The sequence below is a fragment of the Hibiscus syriacus genome, unplaced genomic scaffold (genome assembly GCF_006381635.1).
Source record: "Hibiscus syriacus cultivar Baekdansim isolate YM2019G1 unplaced genomic scaffold, ASM638163v2 tig00110622_pilon, whole genome shotgun sequence".
Lineage (NCBI taxonomy): Eukaryota > Viridiplantae > Streptophyta > Magnoliopsida > Malvales > Malvaceae > Hibiscus > Hibiscus syriacus.
Genome location: NW_024062803.1, coordinates 22,514 through 45,060, shown reverse-complemented (window position 1 = coordinate 45,060; position 22,547 = coordinate 22,514). Strand labels below are relative to the sequence as shown.

Below are 22,547 nucleotides of genomic sequence, written 5' to 3'. Positions count from 1 at the left end.
TAACGACAATAATGAAAACGAATTAAAATTTTATTGATTATATTACAAATATTAAAAGTTTAGTAACTTTAATACAAATTTCAAAAGTGTAGTGACCAAATTGAAAGTAAACTAAAAGTTTACTGATTACTATTAAATTTACCCTAAAATGAAATACTTAATTACAAATTTTCGTGATAAGGAGAAAAATGTAGTACTAAACACAGTGGTCGTTGCTTGGAAACATACAGCTGGCACGGCAGCCCATTTGTACCCGTTGATTTTCGTAATATACTGAACGTTTTTGGTTGGTAGAGCTGACGTGTGGCTATGACCTATTGAAAAAAAAAAATCCAGCCGACGGACTTTTTATAAATCAAAATACGACAATAGCCTCCGCTATTCATAATAATATCTCCATTCTTGCTCAATGATTGTCCTCCACGTATGTATTCTGTGATGGAATACTAGTGACAGGCGGTGGGATAATCAACACTCTCATCCACGACTACCACACAAAATAAAATAAGAGATAATACCACATATTTCAAAGGCGAAATTTCAAACAAAGATCAAATACAATACGCGTTGGAAGGTTTCATAGAAATTTCCCGGTCACGAAGTACTAAATCAGGTACGATTTCCTCTTTTGATTTTATTTGCGTTTATTTTTCCTAAGATTGTTTCAATTATCTCTTCTCTATGTGCGATTGAGAAGAAACGCAATTTTTTTTTTCATTTTTTCTGTAGAAGATTGTTTTGTTTAGGTTATGATTTACTTCTGCTCATTTCTTTTTAATTAACCGATCTTTGTGCGATTCTGAAGAAACATAATTTCTTCCCAAAATTTTGTAGTTGAAGACTCTTAGTTTTAGGTTGTGATTTTTAAGCTTCAGTTCCTAACAAAGCCCTATCAATCTGTTGATAATTTTCTACTTCTGTTCGGATTTAAGGATCTAATACCAGGTAAGGATTTATATATTTAATTGGTTTATATACTTTTAGATTTATTTGGCTTCATTTTTGTGGATGTCTTTGTGTTTGCTTTTGTTAGACCTGGCTTTAGTTTACGTATTTATGACTTTCGTCGTTAAAGATTTGTGTTTAAGTATGTGATTTTAGTGTTTTCTTAGAATTTCATCCTAAGAATGAATTCATTTTGTGTAGAAATAACGTGGATGTTTCTCTTAATATTCAGGGAAAGAACTACCTAGAATTTAAAGCAAAGATTGCGTGGATAAGCATGAAGGAAATGAAGGCAATCAAGGAGATCTTGGTTTACTAGTTACTACCTTGATTGCTTTCAAAGTCTCCTTGATGTATTGTTTCACCATATCTTACACATCATGATTTTGGTATAAAATGATTGGACTTTACCACTGTCGATGTTTGTCTTAATCCACAGAATTCAGTTTATCTAATTGAATGTTTATGAGGTGTTATGGTGGTTAGATCTGCTGAATATAGTCTTGAAAACGGGTTCAAGTTATTTTTCCTTTTGATTGGAAATGAGTGGCAGGTTTTGGGAGTAACACCTTTATTGTTGTGTCCTGGAAGTAATGGTTTGTTTTTGCTATGGAGATTATGGCTTTAACACCCTCAAGTGATAGAATTTTTTTCTTTTATGTTTTGCAGTTAATACATAAAGATGAGTCGTCCTCGGGAACCAAATCACCCTTTTTTCCATTTTGGGAATCCTTTCCGTATGTTATCACCTAGGGGTTCTCAGTTGTCTCCAAGACTTCTTTCTTTACTGAACACTTTTGAAGCCACGTTATCAGAGAGGCTGAAAAAACTTGTCCCTAAAGACAAGGGTGACATCCTCAGCTTGTCATGGATGAAACTAGCAATGGAGTCACTTTCGGAGATTCATTGCGACATAAAAAACCTGATAACTGAGCTTGACCTCCCTGTGACTGATTGGGATGAGAAATGGATGGAAGTGTACCTGGATATCAGTGTGAAGCTGCTTGATATTAGTAATGCTTTTACCTCTGAGCTTACACGGGTCAACCAAGGCCATCTCATGCTTCAATATGTCTTGCATAAGTTGGAGTCTGACACCCAGATCAGTACACACGGGCCTCTTCCTTACTTGATAACTGGAAACAGCATATTAGCTCCAAAAATCCCAGACTTGAGAGTTGTCGGCCAATACTCAACCTTGTGGAATCACTAAACTTTCCAAAGGTTAAGAACTCATCTAAGGGAAAGGTGTTGATGCAAGCTATGTATGGAGCTAAGGTGGCAACTACATATATATGTAGTGTCTTCACTGCAGCTTTCTCTGGTTCTTCCAAGTTTTTGTTAGACTTAACTGTTCCTAATACACTACCATGGGCTCAAGTGTTTTCGGATGTCCAAACTATCATGAACGTAGAAATCAGAAATATATTTTCTTGCGGAAAATTTACAGTTCTAAGAGAACTGGAGGATGTTGATGCATGTGTCAAGACATTGTCTCTTTTGCTTCAAGAGGGGGTGGGTCCTAGTGAAAGGGAGTCATTCAAGAATTGTGTTTCGGATTTGAGAACAACGGAAGAGAAACTAGCACAAGGGCTGGATAATCTTTCAAAGGTAGTAGATAGCTTTTTCAAGATAGTTTTGATGGGGCGTAACGCTTTGATTTGTAATCTTAGAATTGCCGATGCCGCTGCCCCAAATTCAATGATAGGGAAAAATGTGAAAGAGCAACTCGTGAGGTGAATCCTATGAATGTAATGAAGCAAAACCCTTCCGTATACAGTTGGTGTAGGTATGAGGCCTTCTGTTTCCTAACTTGTTGACATATATGACCGTTGGGTTATACTAGTATGAGTTGTGCGAGTTGTAAGGTGGTGTCTTATGATAGTAATCATTTGGTTGTACATGTATCCTTGTCCTATATTAAAATTTATATAAAAGGCTCATTTCTTTGCAAATGTTCAGTACTTCACATATATTTTCGTTTGCAATTCTAACCGATTTTGCCTGCAGTTTTTAGGTAATTCTTAACATGCGTACTGTATAACTTTCTGAGTCGTGAATTTTTAGTGCAGTTCTAAATTTGTAATGTATATGATCCCGCCATGAATTTCATCGAATGTTAGAACATCTAATCTCTGTATGATTTAGGGATATGACGCAGGAATTGATGAAGGCAATTTTAAATTAGCTTTCTGAGATGAACCCACGTGTTGCCGGAATGGCAATACAAACAATTTAAGGTAGCACGGTTAGGCTCAATGTAATTAGGGGTGCATAAAAAATCTGAATATCCGATTTTACGAAAAAAATATCCGAAACCGGATTTGAGAAAAATCGTTTTTTTTAACCGGATCGGATTTTTTTAAATCGGTTATTTTAACCGGTTTGGGAAAAAAAACCTAGACCGGTTTTTTTACCGGATAAAAAATCGATTAAAAAATCGGTTTTTATCCGAAAAAAAATCACTTTGGGTTTAAAAAATTAGCCGTTAATATAGTCGTTGGGGGGTTTTGTGACCGTTTTTGACCGTTTTTTTCTTTAAAAAATTACCATTTTATCACCCTAAACATGTATAAATAAGTTGGGGATGTATTTGGTTGATTACAACTTTCTCAAATCTTATTACACAATACCTAAACATCTCTCAAATCTTATTTTTGTAATTTTTTGTTCATCATGAGTAACACGGCTGAATCTTCCGTCGGGGGAAACCTTGAAGTCGTGAGAGTGATCGAACACACTCGAAACAAAGATATTTGGGATCACTACGATTTATGTGAGATGTCAAATGGCTCGAGGAGGGCGCGTTGTAAACTTTGTCTAAAGTTGCTTGCATCGGAAGGAAACACAACGTTGAAGAACCATTTGACAAAATCATGCAAGGCACTTCGCTCAAGATCGGATCCTAGTCAATCGAATCTTACACCGCAAGGTGGTGTTTTTGTTTACGACAACGAAAAATTACGAGAAGCGTTTACAAAGTTCGTGATTACAAAAGTATTGCCGTTCGACCACTTTGATGATGAAGATTTCACGACAACAATTCAACAACTAATGCAACCACGTTATACTCAAGTAAGTCGTACTACCCTTAGAAGAGATGCTATAAAAATGTGGCGTACGGCGAGGGAAAAAATGATTTTAGGATTCCAAGAACACCGTTATGATGTGTCGCTTACATGTGACGTTTGGAGTTCCCCTCATAATACCGGAAATTCTTTTTTAGCCGTTACGTCACATTGGTTAGATCAAGATAATTGACAAATGATGAAAAGAACAATCGCGTTTGAATTATTCGGTGAGCCGCATGCCGGTGCTAATTTATTTACACTTTTAAAAAGGGTAATTTGTCTTTATAAATTAGAAAATAAAGCTTTTTCTATATCCTTTGATAATGCATCGAATAATACAAACGCGGTTCCAAGATTGAAAATATTACTTTCACCGATTTTAGACGGTGCGTTTTTTCATAACCGTTGCATTGCACACATAATTAATTTATCCGTGCAAGCCGGTTTGAAGGTTATTGAGTCGATTAGATTAGAATTTAAAACAATGATAAAATCGGTTCTTTGTAACAACAACAAAAGACTAAATGATTATAAACGATTTTGTAAGTCCGTTAATAAAAAAGCTTTGGATCCTAATTTGGATTGTCCAACTCGTTGGAACTCAACTTGGATGATGATGCATACTGCCTTAAGGCAAAGGGAAACATTGCAAACATTTCACGATCGGCTTTTCGAGAGGGGTCATGTCCCAAACATTTATCCGGATTCGAGTTGGGAAATTATAGCCAAAATAACTGATTTGCTTGGGGTTTTTAAAAATGCAACAACTTTTTTATCTGGTGTTTATTACCCTACTAGCCCGTTGGTTCTTAATCAAATATTTTTGTTGGCTACCCGACTAAATGACTTTGAATTTGAAACCGAAGTTTTTTCAAGAAATTGGCTTTGCAATGAAGGAAAAACTTTTAAAATATTTTAAGGAGATTCCCCCCATTTTTACTTGTGCCGCCGCTTTAAACCCAACGTTAAATGTTGGCGGGGTTGAAACACTAATTGAACAAATTGCGTTTGCTTTTAATCTAACCGATGATGAACCCAACTTTGTCCAAAACCAAATAAATTATTTTAACAAATGTTTTCGAGACATGTTTGCAATTTATTTAACTAAATACGGATCAAGTAGTGTAATACACGATCAAATGAGAATGAATGCGGAATCATCTAGTAGACGTCAAAGTAACATAAATTTGAATCTTTTTAACACTTGTAAATTCCCAATCCAAACGATCACGTACTACCACCCCAAGTAGCAAGTTGAGAAATTACATGTCATGCGATTTTCTATCAAAAATGGCATTTGAAGAGTTTGAAAGTTTGGATATTTTGGCTTGGTGGAAAGAAAATGAAGCACAATTTCCGATTCTAGCCGTCATGGCCCGTAATTTACTAACCGTCCAAGCTTCTACGGTAGCTTCGGAATCCGCTTTTTCTGTTAGTGGCAAGGTTATATCGCAACGGAGATCAATACTAAATCCCGAGTCGGTGGAAGTATGCATTTGTTTAAAGGATTATTTGGATGGAGCGGCTCGTAAGCAACATATCACCACCCTAGAAGATGCAATTGATGTCGATTTGGAAGCAAACTTACACATTGAAGAAGTCGAACTTGGAATATCCCCTCCAAACAAAGAAGGCGAAGATGATGAAGAAGAGATGGCAATGTAGTTTATTTTTAAACTTTTTTTCAATTATCGTAAACTTTGTTTCAATTATCGAACTTGAAGTTTTTAAGTATTTGAATTTATCGAACTTGGAAGTTTTTAAGTATTTGAATTTATCAAACTTGAAAGTATTTAAGTATTTCAATTATCGTAAACTTTATTGCAATTGATGACGAAAAAACCGGTTACTCCGGTTAGGATATCCGGCCCTCCAAACCGGTTAGAAACCGAACCGGTTATTTTATAAACCAATTTTTTTTCTATGGGAAAAAATCGGATCGGATAAAAACCGATCCGGATCATATTGAAATCCGACTTCTGTGCAACCCTAATGTCAACGGTGCTTTCTGCCATGAGGAAAGATTGGGTGGAGTAGGAGTGATTGCCGGGGACAAAGAGGGGTTTGTTTTGGGAGGTGTGCACAGGCCATTAGATTATTTGATACTGGATTTGGTGGAGAGCAGTGCTATCACTATCGAGTTGAAGTTCGCTATGTTCAGAGGTTTTTCGGACATCATTATCGAAGGTGATGCATATCAGGTGATTGCCAACCTGAAGCACTACAGACTAAGCCATTCGGCACTGAGTTTCTTGAGGCTAGGAATTTTCAGCGGATTCTAGTTTTGCTTCATCAATTGTAATGACAAACCCAAAAGTTGAATAATGCACATCACATGTAATTCATCCTAAAGGTACAACTTTTGAGAACCACTTGATCAATGGACAGAGGCTCTGCCGAAAAGTCGCAAGCCATGGGTTTCTCTGGCGATCCGGTAATAGTCCACATGTACAAGGACTTACACCACTCGTGATCCCATCAATGTCGGTGCAAGTCAACGGCACGTTCTTAGCCTTTGCAGTCATTCCAATCGTGACATTGGATATCCAGATTCGAGTAAAAGGGTCACCTTCGATCCCTTCCAACCTAGCCACCATCAACACATTATTCGTCACGACGTCTCTATAATTGATCCCTTGAATCACCGGCAACGCATTTGGATCGTAGTGGTTATCAACGTGTGTTTTGTAGTTCCCTTCATCCAAAACACCCATTTCATGGTATGCAAAGTCAATTCTCTTCACGAATCCGCCTCTTCCTCTAGCAGTCTCTTCCTCTGGCTCCCAGTGAGCCAGTCTGTCTAGCAGGAACATAAAGCTGAGCGCCGCCATCGGAAGCGTACTGGCTCAGATGATTGATTAACTGCATCTTTGAAATGCTTTAGTTTTTACCATAAGACTACTATGCAACTCATAGCTGTGTACTCAAAGGCCTCCAATACCCTTCATTTCCTGGCCTCAGCGCCTCTTGGACCCAATATTAAAGCCCCAAGCACAAGGACTATGGCTATCCAGGATCACCTGCTAGCTCAACAAGGCAAAGTAAGTACACATCGTATGTATAAAGAACAGAAAATCATTTGTTTTTGTTTGTAAATGAATGACTCATCATTACCAGCTCCATTGTCGGAAAATCATCATTACAAAATGGTGTATTATATATCTCATGAGCTTCTTGCCACTCCTGCCTCCACGCCCACCGCCATTGCCGACCAAAACATGAAACACCAATTTTTTGTTGAAAATTTTAAAATAAAGACGTTATTTATCTTAAAATTTCAAAATATAAATAAATTAATATTTTCAAAACAAATTATTTTTTGATAAAATATATTTAAAAAATGTGAATTTTCTAAATGCTTTTTATAATTATTGGATTTCTATTTTTTTTGGATTTTTTAAAAAGGAGATAAATAAACGAAGAGGATACCATTATCTTATGAAAATAAACGAAAAAGAACATGGAAAGCGTGTTCGACAACGAAAAGGCAAAGAAAATTGTATTAAACGATTGACCTCTTTTGAGAAGCGATGCCGTTTTCACTTCTGTGTCAGCCATTTCAGATTCACTATATAAACCCATCTATTGCTGCCTTTATTTGAACAGTTGGATGAAAACAAACTCTCTGTTGAAAGCGCACATCCTATTTGATTTTTCTCAGCCTTCAACCATTATTCTGATTAAGCCCCGAGTCCAGACCATGAAAAACCATCGGAAGGATGAAGAAAGCTTTCAATGGGATCAAACCACGAAAAAACATTCTTCTATTGCCCGAACTTTCCCCAGATTAGTAGTTTCTTCAATCTTTTTTATTTCAACTCTCAGCCTCTTCTACACACTACGCTTCTCCAATGCTTCAAATTCCTCTAATAACCAATTCAACATCAGCAGAACCATTCGAGTAAACGACCAAGAGCTGCCCCCGCCGGTTTCTTCCCCACAAAAACTCAACCCCCCCCGTGAAAACAAACCTCCACCACATCGTTTTCGGCATTGCCGCCTCGGCTCGGTTCTGGGAACAACGCAAAAAGTACATAAAACTCTGGTGGAAGCCCCAGCAAATGCGTGGCGTCGTCTGGTTAGACAAGGCCGTGAAGAATGGGTCTTCCGACGAGGACCGTCTTTTACCGCCGGTGAAGATCTCCGGTGACACATCCAAGTTAAAGTATAAGAACCCCAAAGGTCACCGGTCTGCCATAAGGATATCCCGCATAGTTTCGGAGACTCTGCGACTGGGGTTTGAAGACGTGAGATGGTTCGTAATGGGGGACGATGATACCTTCTTTGTGCCGGAGAATTTGGTTAGGGTTTTGTCGAAGTACGATCATAATCAGCTGTATTACATCGGGAGTTCTTCGGAGAGTCATTTGCAGAACATTAACTTCTCTTATGGTATGGCTTATGGCGGTGGTGGGTTTGCCATTAGTTACCCTTTGGCTAAAGCTCTTGCGAAAATGCAAGACCGATGCATACAGAGATATCCAGGATTGTACGGCTCCGATGACCGGATTCACGCTTGTATGGCTGAGATGGGAGTTCCCCTCACCAAGGAACCGGGATTCCACCAGGTTTGTCTGCACTTTTTATGTATTTATTTACTTTTCTTTATATTCGTCCATTTTTACTGAAATTTAAGAAAGAAATTGAATAATTCAAATGATTTAAGATTTTGGATTATCTTCTGGGTCGAAACTCGTGATTGTTTTTGATTCTTCCATGGTGAAAACCCTTGATTTTTTTCCTTTTTTTAAAGAAGGAAAATTATGTAAAAACAAACCATTTACAATTTTCTCGAGAATGTTAAATTTTGTTTTTTTAGGGGGTTTGCTCTAGGAGTGTAGGAATTAATTTTTTTAATAAAAAACAACCTTAATCTAGCCAGTAATGAAGTTATAGTCTTTCAGATTAGTTCATAAATTTTAATTAATTTAAAATATGGTTAAACACAATCATATATTTTTCTGGGCATAATTTCTGGGAATTGATCTTAAATAAGTTGGTCAATTCATCTTATTTTATTCTAAAAATTATCAACATTCAATGATAAATCGTTTTTTTTATCTAGGAGAGTATTTAAACATAAATAAGTATTATTTACAGATGACATTTAACTACGTGCCTCCAAGTTATGGCGCGTCGCATATATCACGGCATTGATATCCACAACTTCTGAAATTTGGACCTCATCGCTACACTTGTCGCTTCTTCTTTTGATGTTCCTCTTCCGGTCTGTCGTAATAAATCTGTTTCCCGTCTCTTTAAATTCCCAATTATGGGGTCCTCACAACGTGTCTCGATCTTGGTCTAACTCAATATCTTGGATATGGACACGCGTTTCATTTTATTGACTCGGTGGATGACCCATTCAACATCTTTCACAACTAATTGATGCCACTCTTCGCGCTCATCTTTTCTTTATTAATTTCTCTGATTCCCAGCTGTTAATAAATGGGTTTCAAACTAACTGTATTTTTTGTTAATAATTGTTTTTTGTCAGTACGATGTTTACGGTAGTCTATTGGGCCTGCTATCGGCGCACCCTGTTGCTCCATTAATCAGCATCCACCATCTCGACGTGGTCGAGCCCATATTCCCGAATGTGAACCGGGTTCAAGCCCTTCAACGTCTAAAGGTCCCAATAAATCTGGACTCGGCTGCAATAATGCAACAGTCTGTTTGCTACGACAAAACCCGAAGCTGGACGGTCTCGGTCAGTTGGGGCTATGCGGTTCAAATATACCGTGGTATATTTTCGGTTCGAGAACTGGAAATGCCGGCCAGAACATTCTTGAACTGGCATAAGAGAGCCGATTACACCGGCTTCTCTTTCAACACACGTCCCGTTGCCAAACATGCTTGCCAGAGACCGTTTGTGTTCTACTTGTCTAATGCTTTGTATAACAAGAACACGAATCAGACGGCTAGCGAGTATGCTCAGCACCGAATTCCAAGATCCGAGTGCAATTGGAAGATGGCGGATCCATCGCGGATTGAGAAAGTCCACGTTTATAAAAAGCTTGATCCCCATTTGTGGGACAAGGTAACGTATGTTATTATTTTGGCTGGTCGAATTGAAGATAACAGTTATACGTTTGGTAATTGGTGTAAACTGTGTGGGCAGGCTCCGCGAAGGAATTGCTGCAGAGTGTTGCAGACAAAGAAGAAAGGCACGATGGTTGTTGATGTAAGAGTTTGCGGAGAAGAAGATGTGATTGAATTGCGATGAGAGGGTTTCAGTGTTGCTCCATAATTTAAATTAATTACTCCCTTGGTCCTTCAGTGTAGTTTCGGTGACATGATACATTTGATAATGTATGTTGAAGAGCTGGTTATATCAAGGAGAGCGTCGTACTCTATTTTTTTAATAACCTACTGTTAAATTCCTAAAAAAAAATTTCTTTTGTAAGTATTTTGCATTATTCCAAAAGAAAGTACTCAAAACCACTAAATCATAGTGTTCTCCATGTAAAGTTTGAGTTCGAATTCGAACAATTATATTTATAAAGTGTATACTCAAAACCGCTTAATCAAAACCAACGTTAGTGGGCGTTGTAGCATAATTATTAATGAAAAGGGATGAAGGGATACTTGTAGTTTATATAAGCAAGATATGTAGTCTATATAGAAATGTAAGAGTGAATGAATAATGACATAATATTTTCATTGATGTTAGGAGATATAAATAAGCTTACACGAGAATTAGTTTGTTACAACAAAAAGATTTCTATACTAAAACTAATAACTAAAGAATAATAAGAATAAATCAATATTGTTAGATATGAATTGAATATCCTATATTTTAGGAGAATGAGATAAATACAATTAAATATATTAATTTAATTCTCTATTATGCCCCCGCAAGTTGGAGCACCTTGAGTTGAGACAAATCTTGTTCAATAAATCATGAAAACGTGTACGGGGTAATGGTTTGGTGAGTGCATCGGCAAGTTGATCCATTGAAGATACATGAGTGACTCGTAAGATGCCATCTTAAACTTGTTCGCGAATGAAGTGAAAGTCAAGAGCCACATATTTCATGCGAGAATGGAAGACTGGATTGGAGCAGAGGTTTGTTGCACCCACATTATCACAATAGATTACCGGTTGTTGTGAGGATGGAAATCCAAGTTCACTAAGAAGAGATGTTATCCATCTCACCTCAGCAGCTGTTGATGCAATAGATCGATACCCGACTTCAGTCGAGGAGCGAGCTACGGTTCGTTGCTTCTTCGAACTCCAGGATATCGGGTTGCGTCCTAGGTAGACGATATAAGCACTGGTGGAGGTGAAGTCATCTTTGTTACTAGCCTAGTCGACATTGAGTAAGCATGTAGGGCTAGAGGTGACTGGCGATGTAACATGATGCCATGATCAATGGTGCCGCACAAATATCGAAGAAGTCGCTTGACAGCATTCCAGTGTTCGGTAGTCGGACGATGCATATATTGAGACAGTTTGTTGACTACATAGGCAATGTCTGGACGAGTAAGTGAGGGATATTGAAGACTACCAACCATAGCTCGAAATTGAGTTAGGTTAAGTGTTGTCCCAGACTGAAGAGTGAGGATGTGAGAGGTGGCAAGTGGAGTGGCGACTGGTCGAGCATCAATCATCTTTGTTTGAACCAACAAGTCGACAATGTATCTTCGTTGTGAGAGGAGAAGACCGTGAGGGCGAGGAACAACTTCAATACCAAGAAAGTAGTGAAGAGTGTCGAGGTCTTTAAGCGAGAAGCGACGAGCAAGAACCGAGATGAAGTCCTTGACTGATGCTGCATTGTTACCTGTGATGATGATGTCGTCAACATAAACAAGTAACATGATAGTTATACCTTTGTCATTAATAATAAACAAAGAGGTGTCGGCAACTAAGTTCAGGAAGTGAGATGCAAGTAGAAACTGGCGAAGTTTATTGTACCAAGCTCTAGGAGCTTGTTTGAGACCATATATTGCCTTTCGCAATTTGCATACATGGTTTGGATGGTCAGCATCAATAAAACCTTGAGGTTGGTTCATGAAGACATCTTGAGTGAGTGTGCCTTGGAGAAAGACATTGTTGACATCGCGTTGTCGAAGAACCCAACCTTGGCTGACAGGAAGTGAGAGGACAACACGAACTTTGGTTGGTTTTACAACTGGACTAAACGTCTCATGGTAGTGCACTCCGGGTCGTTGGTGAAACCCCTTTTCCACTAGGCGAGCCTTGTGCCTAGCAATAAAACCATCAGGTAAACGTTTAAGTCAAAAAATCCATTTGCACCCCTACAATATTTTACACACCAATGAGAGGAACCAGTTCCCAAGTGCCATTTCGAACCAAGACATCAAATTCTTCGGACATCGTCTGTCGCCATTGGCCATCTTTGAAGGTATGAGTTACACATGTAGGTTCAATTTTGGAGGCAAGTTGGGCTGAGAGGCTGAGTTTGGTGATTGGTTTGTGGATATTGTTTCGGGAACGGGTGACGATAGGTGAGGTGCAGACGAAGGGTGGAAGTGATGGGATTTCTGATACTTGATTAGGAGCAGGTGGAGGTAAAGCCAAAGGGATAGGTGGAGACGTGCTAGGAGCAGGTATTGGGGTGGGTAGTAGGGGTGGTACGGTGTTTGGAGAAGTAGGCGAAGTGTGAGGTGAGTCTGGAAAGGGAAGAGAGAGGGGTAGAGGCAAGTCTTGTTGATCTACCATATCCGTTTGTGCGTTGGAGTCGACTGGCAAAGAGCCACTAGAACTAACTTCGGATGATGTGTATGAAACCGAGAGAATAACATATCGAGGAAGCCATGTGTCATATGTCAAGTCATCAGGACGAGGAAGATGCGGATCAACTTTAGACATAGGGAACTCAGATTCAACAAATCGAACATGACGTGAGATGTAGACCTTTTGAGTACTTGGATCAAGACATATATAAGCACTCTGAGTGAGGGAATAACCAAGAAAGACACAAGGCGTAGATCGACTGGCAAGTTTGTGGGGAGAGTAAGGACGAAGCTAAGGATAGCACAGACAACCAAATGCTCGAAGCTTGGAATAGTTGGGTGGCGACTCAAAGAGTTTATGATAGGGAGAGATCATATGAAGAGTGGCTGTTGGAAGATAATTTATGAGATAGACGGCAGTGGATAAGGCATATGACCAAAAGGTTAGTGGTAAGGAAGCTTGAGAGAGAAGAGAAAGACATGTTTAAACAATATAACGATGTCTACGTTCTGAGAAACCATTATGTTATGGAGTGTAAGGTGGCAAGGTAAGGTGTAAAATGCCATGTGTGGATAAGTATGTGACAAGACCAGTGGATTTGGCGAGACCCATGTATTCCCCCCCATTGTCAGAGTAAAATGTGACTATTTTCTTTTGGAAGAAGTTTTCAACAAGTGCTTTAAAATGAGGGAAAATAGTGGCAACATCAGATTTACGTTTGAGATGGTAAAGCCATATGTAGTGTGTGAAGTGATCCACAAAAATGACATAGTATTTGTAACCATGAACAGAATAAATAAGCGAGGTCCATGCATCAGAATAAATATGTTGGAGAGGAGAATTAGACACAATAGATGACTGAGAAAAAGGTAATTTGTGACTTTTATTGTAGAAACAATCTTTACAATGGAAATGCTTAGAGCTAGAGAAATCGGAAGGTAAACCAAACCTAGAGACGATATGACGTTGGATTGACTTGGATGGGTGACCAAGACGATGATGCTAGGCACAAGATGACACTTTGGTACTGGTGAAAACTGAAGGACGAGAAGTTAGGTGCAAAATCAGTAATTCATACACACCACCTTTAGGTTGCCCTTCTAGCAATGTGGCCCCTGTCAGTAGATCCTTCACACGAAAAGAAGATGGTAAGAACTCAATCGAAGTATTATTGGTTTTGCAAAACTGAGATATGGAGATCAAGTTTCTTTTCATGGCAGGAACAAATAAAACATCATTTAATTGAAAAGTGTGAGAGGGTGTTTTAATAGAAGTAAAATCAATTTTGGAAATGTGTAACCCAGTTTCATCACCGATTTCGGTGTCATCAGGCCCATCGTATGGAGCATGAAGTAAGAGGTTACCGAGGTCAGCCGTGACATGGTGAGAGGCACCACTGTCGAGAAGCCAGGCCGGGGTTTCGATACCTGAGATTGTGGTGACATGCGCTTTTGGGTGCCACTGAGATTAAGTGGACGAGGAGCGAGTAGCACTGTGCGAGGGGGCGGGTACTAGCTGAAAGAGGGAACATTGAGCAACAGTGTGGCCCTGTTGGCGACATCCTTGACAGTTGCCAAGATATGGCCTTTGGTGACGAGTCGTGGCCTGCGGAGGCTGAGATGGTTGTTGTCGAGGAGTAGAGTGTGGAGGTTGCATCCGGTTCGACGAGAAGCGATGTGAACGATTAGACCTGGTCGAGGCAACATTTATCGTGACGAGATGCAGGAATGAAGCAGATTGCGTCTGCTGAATAGTCAGTTCCTTGTTGATGAGTTTCTCATGAGGCTCATCAAATGAGATGTGAGTGTCCCTACCTTCCACTATATCTGCAATGTGACGATAGTCATCATCAAGACCCTCTAAGATCTTCTCAATGATGTCTTCATGGTCCATCGATTTACCGAGTGCAGCAAGTTGATCAGTTCGGCACTTGATATACTGCATGTAGTCTGAGATGGACTGAGATCCCTTCGTGGCTTTCTTGATATGGTCCTTGATTTTCTTTATGTAACCACGAGTCGGGTGAGCATAAGTGTTGGCTAGAATTTGCCATGCTTCGCGGGAGGTGGCTGATTGTTGGATGAGTGGAACGAGAGAGGAGGATAGAATCGACAAGTGCGCCAAACAACAATTTATCTTGTCGAATCCATGGGAGGAAAGCCGGGTTTGGAGCTTCAACATTGTTGGGTGGTGATGGTGCGAGGAGGACATGGATGAGTGTTGTCGATGTATTTGTAAAGGTCATAGCCGATGAGAATGGCTTCAATCTGGAGTTTCCAGACAAGATAATTTGAGGAGGTTAATTTGATGATGGATGGATGGGAGATGTTTATGAGTTGAAGAGTTTGGGTATGATTTTCTGGGTTGGGGATGGTAATAAGTTGAGGTTCAGTGGCCATGGTGATGTTGTTGGTAGGATTGGCGGAAGAGTGGTGAGCAAGGTTGAGGATCGACTTCAGCGTGATACCATATAGAAACGTAAGAGTGAATGAATAATGTCATAATATTTTCATTGATGTTAGGAGATATAAATAAGCTTACACGAGAATCAGTTTGTTACAACAAAAAGATTTCTATACTAAACTAATAACTAAAGAATAATAAGAATAGATCAATATTGTTAGATATGAACTGAATATCCTATATTTTAGGAGAATGAGATAAGTACAATTAAATATATTAATTTAATTCTCTATTAGTCTATACCTTAAATTTTAATCAAAATAATTTTAAATTTGTTAATTTTATAAAAAATAATTATAATTCTTAAATTTGTATTTGAAATTTTATTAATTCGTTAATATTATTATTGATATGTTATATAGAAAATTTATAATTAAACATATTTAAATATTTTTTTCTATTTAGAAATTAGGAGATATAACAATATTAGAGGAGTTGTATAAAAATAAAGATGTTATAGGTCAGCAACTTGGCACACAAAAACCATACACAAAACACATGGCCACCAATGTAATTACCCGTACGGGCACGAGATTTGATGCATTATATTTTGTGTTACATTCTTTCACCACATTTCACTATAACCATCCAACAGTCAAACAAATGTTACGCATTTTCGTTTCTTCAATGTTCTTGGCGGCAAAATATATGGGATTTTTTCCTCTAAATTTCTCGATTTGGGTTCAGATACAGATGCTTAAGTCAGTGCATGCACATTTCATTTATTGCTTTTTGATATAAATATAATATATATATATATATATTAAACCCCTTTTAGGTATACTTAAAAATAAGCAAAGTTAAACAAAATCTGCCTTTTCAACTGTAATTATTGGCTCCTTGTCTCTTCCGAATCATACTTACATGGATATCTTACTGGTAATAAGTATATTTTACATGTAATCTTTACTTCAAATGCGTAAGCTCAATTAGGCTCTTAATATAATACTCTTGTGTTGCATGAAACTTGCAATTGGAGGGACGTAGATTCATCCACGTGCCTCAGAGTTGACTTTTTGTCACCTTCAACTTCCTCCTCACACCCTGATTTTTGCCACACCAAAAAAAAATCTCTTAAAAAATAAATTCCAATCTTTCTTACAATTCCCAAGACGTGAATCATGCCTTTTTTGGCATTTCCTTATATTTTAATGCTCTCTAATTCCCTTTTGTAATCTTTTATAATTATTTAATTATATATACATTCCAACCTATATAAATCACAATTCCATTAATATTCTCCTCAGATATTCTCCCAACATAGACTAAACCCTCACTTTCTGTCTCTAAACCAATGGATTCCAGATTTGTAAGAGCAATAATCAGACATCTCTTGACTGTAATCTTTCTGGGAATTTGTATGATGTGGATTATGGCACCAACAAACACTTACAAGCAAAAATGGAAGCCTGCCATCTCCGAAAAGGTTGTTTCCACATATTTTGGAAAACAAGGTAATTTGTCTGATAGATATACACATATTATTTGAAGACAAGGTAATTTGTTTTACATTGTTGTAATGTTGTCTTATTATTACAGCTCCTAATATGCTGGTTTGGACTTTCCCTGTCCTATTCGTTGCTGCTTTGGGATCTTTGTATCTTCACTTGGGAAAGAAAAACTCCGACCAAAACGTGCACCGTGATGAAAGAAAACGGTGGCTGGCGCTATGGAGGAGGCCCGTTTTAGTGAAAGGTCCTTTAGGGATCGTTTCAGGGATAGAATTATCCTTCTTCCTCATGTTTATCGCACTGCTGGCTTGGACACTGGGGACTTATTTACACAGGCTGCCTACCCTCACTGCAAAAGTGGCGGCGGCAGATGGGATCAAAGTGTAAGCTTAAACTGATTCGATTTGATTAAAATAAACCACAAATGATACATTATGGGTGCGGTGTGTTTGGGTTGGGCAGGTGGCAATTGAAGTTAGTGGAGTCTGCCCTGTGGATAGGGCTTACCGGGAATGTATGTTTAGCGTTTCTGTTCTACCCCGTGGCTCGGGGATCGTCGGTGCTGCCGGTGTTGGGTCTAACGTCGGAGGGGAGCATCAAGTACCATATATGGCTGGGACACTTGACCATGCTTCTTTTCACTGCGCACGGCGTTTGCTTCATTGTTTTCTGGGCAGCTATTGGGAAGATATCCGAGGTAATTAGTGTTCTTTATCACCTAATAACTATAAAAAGATTTAAACGGGGAATTAGATGTTATCTTCTTTTATTCCATTTTTCATTATTTGTTTTAAAACTGGACGTAAGAAGGGTTTAAGAAACTTCTCTTAGGGGAGAGAGAATCCCACTTCAACGTGAGATGATGATTACAATATGACACACAACCGAAAATAAAAACAAAATAAATTCAATTAATATTCGTTATAATTATAAGTTCAGTTTTCATAGATCCTAAATCCAGTGGTCCACATCACAAAGAAGAAGAAGAAGAACCATAATTTTTCCTCCCAAGAAAAATAGAAAAAAGACGTATCCAGCGTCGCCGTATGATAGCTTATAGTGGAGCACTAAAAATACTTCTAGCTTTTTCCTCTGCTCTACGGATAGGTTATAGGGACAGGTATTTGACCAAATATTAGGATTGTTCCAATTTATAATTTGAAATTTTTTCAGATTCAGATAAAATTTTACTATTTTTTTTAAAGTATGATGTTAGATTTTATTAAGTTAAAGTTTAACGGGGAAAATATCTAGTCTAATTCTAGAATATTATAATTATCTTTTAGATATTAGATATAATTAAAATTATGTTCCTCATTATATTTTTTTTCAATTAGATCTATATTTATCTAATAAATAAATTATATATGTGTGTATTGAATCAAATCAAATTAGATAAGATCTTATACGGATTTTTTATCTTAAAATCAAATCAAATTTTAAATTGAGTGATAGAATAAAAATATGTAATATTCAAATCGAATTTGGATAAGTGGATCCTACTCAATATTTATCCCTATAAGATATCACAAGGGTGAAACATAAATTATGTTTTAAACTTGATTTACTTTACAATTTAGTCGTTAGAAGACTCCCGATTTCACATTTAATATGTACATTTTTTTGAAGTATCTAAATTTATGCTTAAACTATATCTTTCCTTTTAATTTTACCCCTAAAGAAACTTGAATCTTGGTCCTTCCATGTTGATGTGAATATTTCAGATGCTAAAGTGGAGTTATTCCGATATTTCAAATGTGGCCGGAGAGATATCATTGATTGGTGGCCTAGGCTTGTGGGCAGCAACCTTGCCTCAAATCAGGCGAAAATTTTTCGAGCTTTTCTTTTACACCCATCATCTCTACATCATCTTCGTCTTCTTCTTCGTCCTCCATGTTGGAATTGGTTACACTTTCATCATGCTTCCTGGGTTTTACCTCTTCATCATCGACCGTTACCTCCGATTCTTACAATCTCGATGCTCCGTTCGCTTACTTTCAGCTCGAGTTTTGCCCTGTAACGTTCTGGAGCTTAATTTCGCAAAATCCCACGGTAATAATTAATAACTTTGTTTCAGCTTAACCCTTTTTTTTACCCCACTTAATTTGCTAATATGGTTGCTTAAAATCCAGGTTTGACCTATAATCCGACGAGTATCATGTTCGTGAATGTGCCCGGGATTTCTAAGCTGCAATGGCATCCGTTTACAGTTAGTTCAAATAGTAATATGGAGCCTGATAGGCTCAGTGTGATCATTAAGAGTGAAGGAAGTTGGTCGACTAATCTGTATCGGATGCTTTCGTCTTCAATTGAACGTCTCAATGTTTCCATTGAAGGACCTTATGGACCTGCATCAAACCATTTCCTAAGGCATGACACGGTTGTGATGGTGAGTGGAGGCAGTGGGATTACTCCTTTTATATCCATAATCCGAGAGCTGATTTTCATGAGCAAATTATCTCAATGCAAGACACCAGATATAATCTTAATTGCTATATTCAAGAGCTCTTTGGATCTCACCATGCTAGACCTCTTGCTACCTATGACCGGTTCACCATCCGAGCTTTCTAACCTGAAGCTCCGGATTGAAGCTTACGTGACAAAGGAGAAAGAACCCGTAATCGATAACTCGAAACGAGTTCGGTCCATATGGTTCAAGCCCCTTCCAACAGATAAGCCTATAGCTGCCATTTTAGGACCCAACAGCTGGCTCTGGCTTGGTGCCATAATATCGTCTTCGTTCATCATGTTTCTTATCTTAATTGGGATCATCACACGGTTTTACATTTACCCAAAGGCTCACGATAAGAACGAATTCTCGACCTCGAAACAAGCTGTGTTGAATATATTGGCAATATGTGTTTCCATAGCTGCAACGGCGAGTGCAGCGGTTTTTTGGAACAAGAGAAGGTATGCTAGGGAAGCAATGCAGGTGCAGAACATGGAAGGACAAACACCAGAAGGATCACCAAGCATTATGGCTTATAATGGTGAGAGAGAATTGGAAAGCCTCCCTCACCAGTCTCTTGCAGAAGCTACCAAAATTCACTATGGAGGGAGACCCGACTTGAAGAGTAAGTTATTTAGATTTGTCTAATGGTATTCAAGTATTAACTAGTTCCTGTTCTACAGCAACTAGAATTCACATTTTTTATGGTTTGGATTTGGATGCAGGATTGATATTTGAATGTAAAGGTGAGAGTATTGGAGTTCTTGCTAGCGGTCCAACGAAATTGAGGCACGACGTCGCAGCAATCTGTTCGTCCGGTCTGGTGGATAATCTTCATTTCGAATCAATCAGTTTCAGCTGGTGATTACTCTTCAGAAACTAGGAAGTGTGCAGCAGTGCGAGAATGGTTTTGTCTTGGGGAAAGGATCCCTGGCTGTTGTAGTTTTTTTTTCTTCTAAAATTGTGTGTTTCTTTCTAGTACATGAATGGTCAATCATGTTTGATGTTTTCTAGCTACATAAGAGTATGAGATCGTACATTAAGTTGTTAAATAAAACTGATCGATCTGACTGGTACTTTTACACCTTTGAATTGTCAGGGCTTAGAGTAATTAATCGTCTCATCTTATCCGCTTTGTCAAATACCATCACATGTTTTCCTCTGACTTCACAGAATAGGCTGAATTGTAATAATCTAAAAACTAGGAACAAGTACGGAGATGTATAATTGTGAAAAAAGGACACGAGAGTGGATGAAAACCACAAAGAGTGGGGTTTGCAAGTGGGAGAGATCCAAATGAACAGTCAAAAAGCAAGTGGAAGTTGAAAAGATAATAATGGAGGTTGGCGAGCATGAATGAAATCTGATCATGCATATGTTTATTGTCGTCTGTAAGATAAGTGAGCAAAACATAAATCAAACATGGTTTGCTTAAGCTTTAACCATTGTTTTCTATCCCTTTTGTTTAAAATAAATAAAATATATTGTTGAGAAGAGATATGTGTGAAAATAACTTGAGAGACAGTTGGGCCATGGATGTAGGGATGTACATAAGAAGTTGGGGATTTGCAACGATAATTGGGTCTCCGGCCTCACCCTTTCGAGAAGACCAATCATGATATCATGTTGGTTCGAGTCCTGCCACCCACCATTTTGTTTTTTATTAATGTCTCCTTTCCTATGCCGGCCATACCGTCCATGGACAGGCCCCTTCTCAAATAAACCAATCTCATATAACAAATAATTCTTATTTCCTACTAAAACTTCCAAATACTTTTTTTTTAATTTAATTCAATGCTGAATTTACTAATGATGATTGCTGATTAGTGTCTTTTCCATGACTTGTTAATATAAAATTAAGAAATGATAGAAATCGATTGCAATAAAAAAATTTAAAAACTTAATTTTATAAGTTAAATACGTTACATTCTTTGTAATATCTTCAATTAAAACTCTAAACCTCGTAATATAATTTTTCAATTACACATAATAACATTTAAGTTAAAATCATTTTATATTAACTTTATATTAGAGTGTGGCGCAACACAACTATCCTCTTCACCTCATATTTCCGTTTACTACTAATTTCACCCGCAACCCTTCCATCACCCTCCAATCACAACCATCCATCTATATGTCACAGCCAGAGACCGAATCACTCACAGTTTAGAAATTAGTATATTTATTTCCATACCAACCATTATAGCTGAAATCAGGGCGATTTTCTCGATAAATCATCCTATGCGCCTTTATTTCCACTCGATCTAACATCATTATAGAAATGCGCACCCCTTAAAGTACGGTTTACGTTGATCTGGAGTCATGTGGGGTAAGACGTCCCCTAAAGCGCACCTTATGCTGAATTGGATACACGTGGCTAAAGCGCGGCCCCTGGGGCGCGCCTTACGCCACGTAGGGCTATAGCGCGGTGCAGGGCCGAGCCTTTTAATTATCACACATGCATAATGCAAGGCGCGGTCCCTGCACCGCGCCTTACATAATTTCATCCGTACTTCTCGACTTTAAAGCATCTTTAAAGCATCGTCTCTCCGTTATAAGTAGCCCTCTCCACCGTAAACTCTCTCACAACTCCCTCTGAATTGAGAAATTAATACAACAATCCTTTCAATCAGTAAATAACACCTGACAATCCTCTTATATTGATTCAGAAGTTCGTTCGATCTTTCGTTATAAGATAATTTTGTTATAATATTTTTATAATTATACATGATTATTTGAAAAAAAATATTATACTAATTGTTTTCAATTAATTTCCGTGTTTGTGAAATTAGAAAGCGGGAGCATACGTCGAATATTTTTGCGGTGCAGGTAATAATATAAAATTATATTATTTAAATAATTTACGTTTATGTGTAAAAATTTTATTGTGTTATATTTTCGTTCACATATTATTTATTTAATTAGGTTTGTTTCAGTTGTTTCTTTTTTTGCAGATAAAATATTGTCGCACTTTTAAACTCTAAAAATGACGCGAATTTCAGCTATTGTTTATTATGATGGAGAAATTAGAGAAGATGAAACCGGCGTTGTTTTCGTATCAAATGAGCGTATTAATATCATTCAAGAGAAACATAACTCTTGAGGAGTTGATAACAAGATTTCGAGGAAGGTTCATGTTGGAAGTAATAGAAGAATGTCGTCGTTGCAGTACAGATTTCCAACATAATGTTGCCATTAGCTTATGCAACGTTCGAACTATCGAACAATGATGATGTTGAAATGATGGTTGATTCTCAAAGTAATTATTCAGACGCCGATATTGAGATGTATGAAAAGTTTGTTCAAGTGCGTGCTGTTCGGGGTCAGTCATTAAGCTCTTACTATGGGCTGGCTTAACAAGTTGATCAAGTTGACAGCCCGACTACAGTAATGTGTAATGATTTTAATGTCATAATGGGAAATCCGCATCATGGTGCCGGCCCATCAACTTCAATGGGGAGATATTCA

The 22,547-nt window shown here is 38.0% G+C and overlaps 2 protein-coding genes and 1 pseudogene across 2 annotated transcripts; all 3 read left to right on the top strand.

Moving 5' to 3' along the window:
- Positions 1-1,373: 1,373 nt before the first annotated feature.
- Positions 1,374-2,900, top strand: LOC120136327 (annotated as a pseudogene).
- Positions 2,901-7,639: 4,739 nt separating this feature from the next.
- LOC120136301 lies at positions 7,640-10,381 on the top strand. Its single transcript, XM_039152372.1, has 3 exons — positions 7,640-8,584; positions 9,514-10,056; positions 10,138-10,381. The coding sequence occupies exons 1-3, from the start codon at positions 8,078-8,080 to the stop codon at positions 10,240-10,242; spliced, it is 1,155 nt and encodes a 384-aa protein (XP_039008303.1). The 5' UTR covers positions 7,640-8,077; the 3' UTR covers positions 10,243-10,381.
- Positions 10,382-16,473: 6,092 nt separating this feature from the next.
- On the top strand, positions 16,474-20,136 carry LOC120136319 (ferric reduction oxidase 2-like). The gene is made up of 7 exons (XM_039152383.1): positions 16,474-16,633; positions 16,719-17,013; positions 17,093-17,327; positions 18,355-18,682; positions 18,763-19,704; positions 19,805-19,967; positions 20,005-20,136. The coding sequence occupies exons 1-6, from the start codon at positions 16,474-16,476 to the stop codon at positions 19,942-19,944; spliced, it is 2,100 nt and encodes a 699-aa protein (XP_039008314.1). The 3' UTR covers positions 19,945-19,967; positions 20,005-20,136.
- Positions 20,137-22,547: the final 2,411 nt, after the last annotated feature.

Coding starts and splice junctions, on each gene's coding strand:
- LOC120136301 (XM_039152372.1), top strand. CDS start 8,078: ATGCGTGGCGTCGTCTGGTTAGACAAGGCCGTGAAGAATGGGTCTTCC. Junction 8,585..9,513: donor AGGAACCGGGATTCCACCAG/GTTTGTCTGCAC, acceptor GTTTTTTGTCAG/TACGATGTTTACGGTAGTCT. Junction 10,057..10,137: donor ATCCCCATTTGTGGGACAAG/GTAACGTATGTT, acceptor CTGTGTGGGCAG/GCTCCGCGAAGGAATTGCTG.
- LOC120136319 (XM_039152383.1), top strand. CDS start 16,474: ATGGATTCCAGATTTGTAAGAGCAATAATCAGACATCTCTTGACTGTA. Junction 17,014..17,092: donor GCGGCAGATGGGATCAAAGT/GTAAGCTTAAAC, acceptor TGGGTTGGGCAG/GTGGCAATTGAAGTTAGTGG. Junction 18,683..18,762: donor TAATTTCGCAAAATCCCACG/GTAATAATTAAT, acceptor CTTAAAATCCAG/GTTTGACCTATAATCCGACG.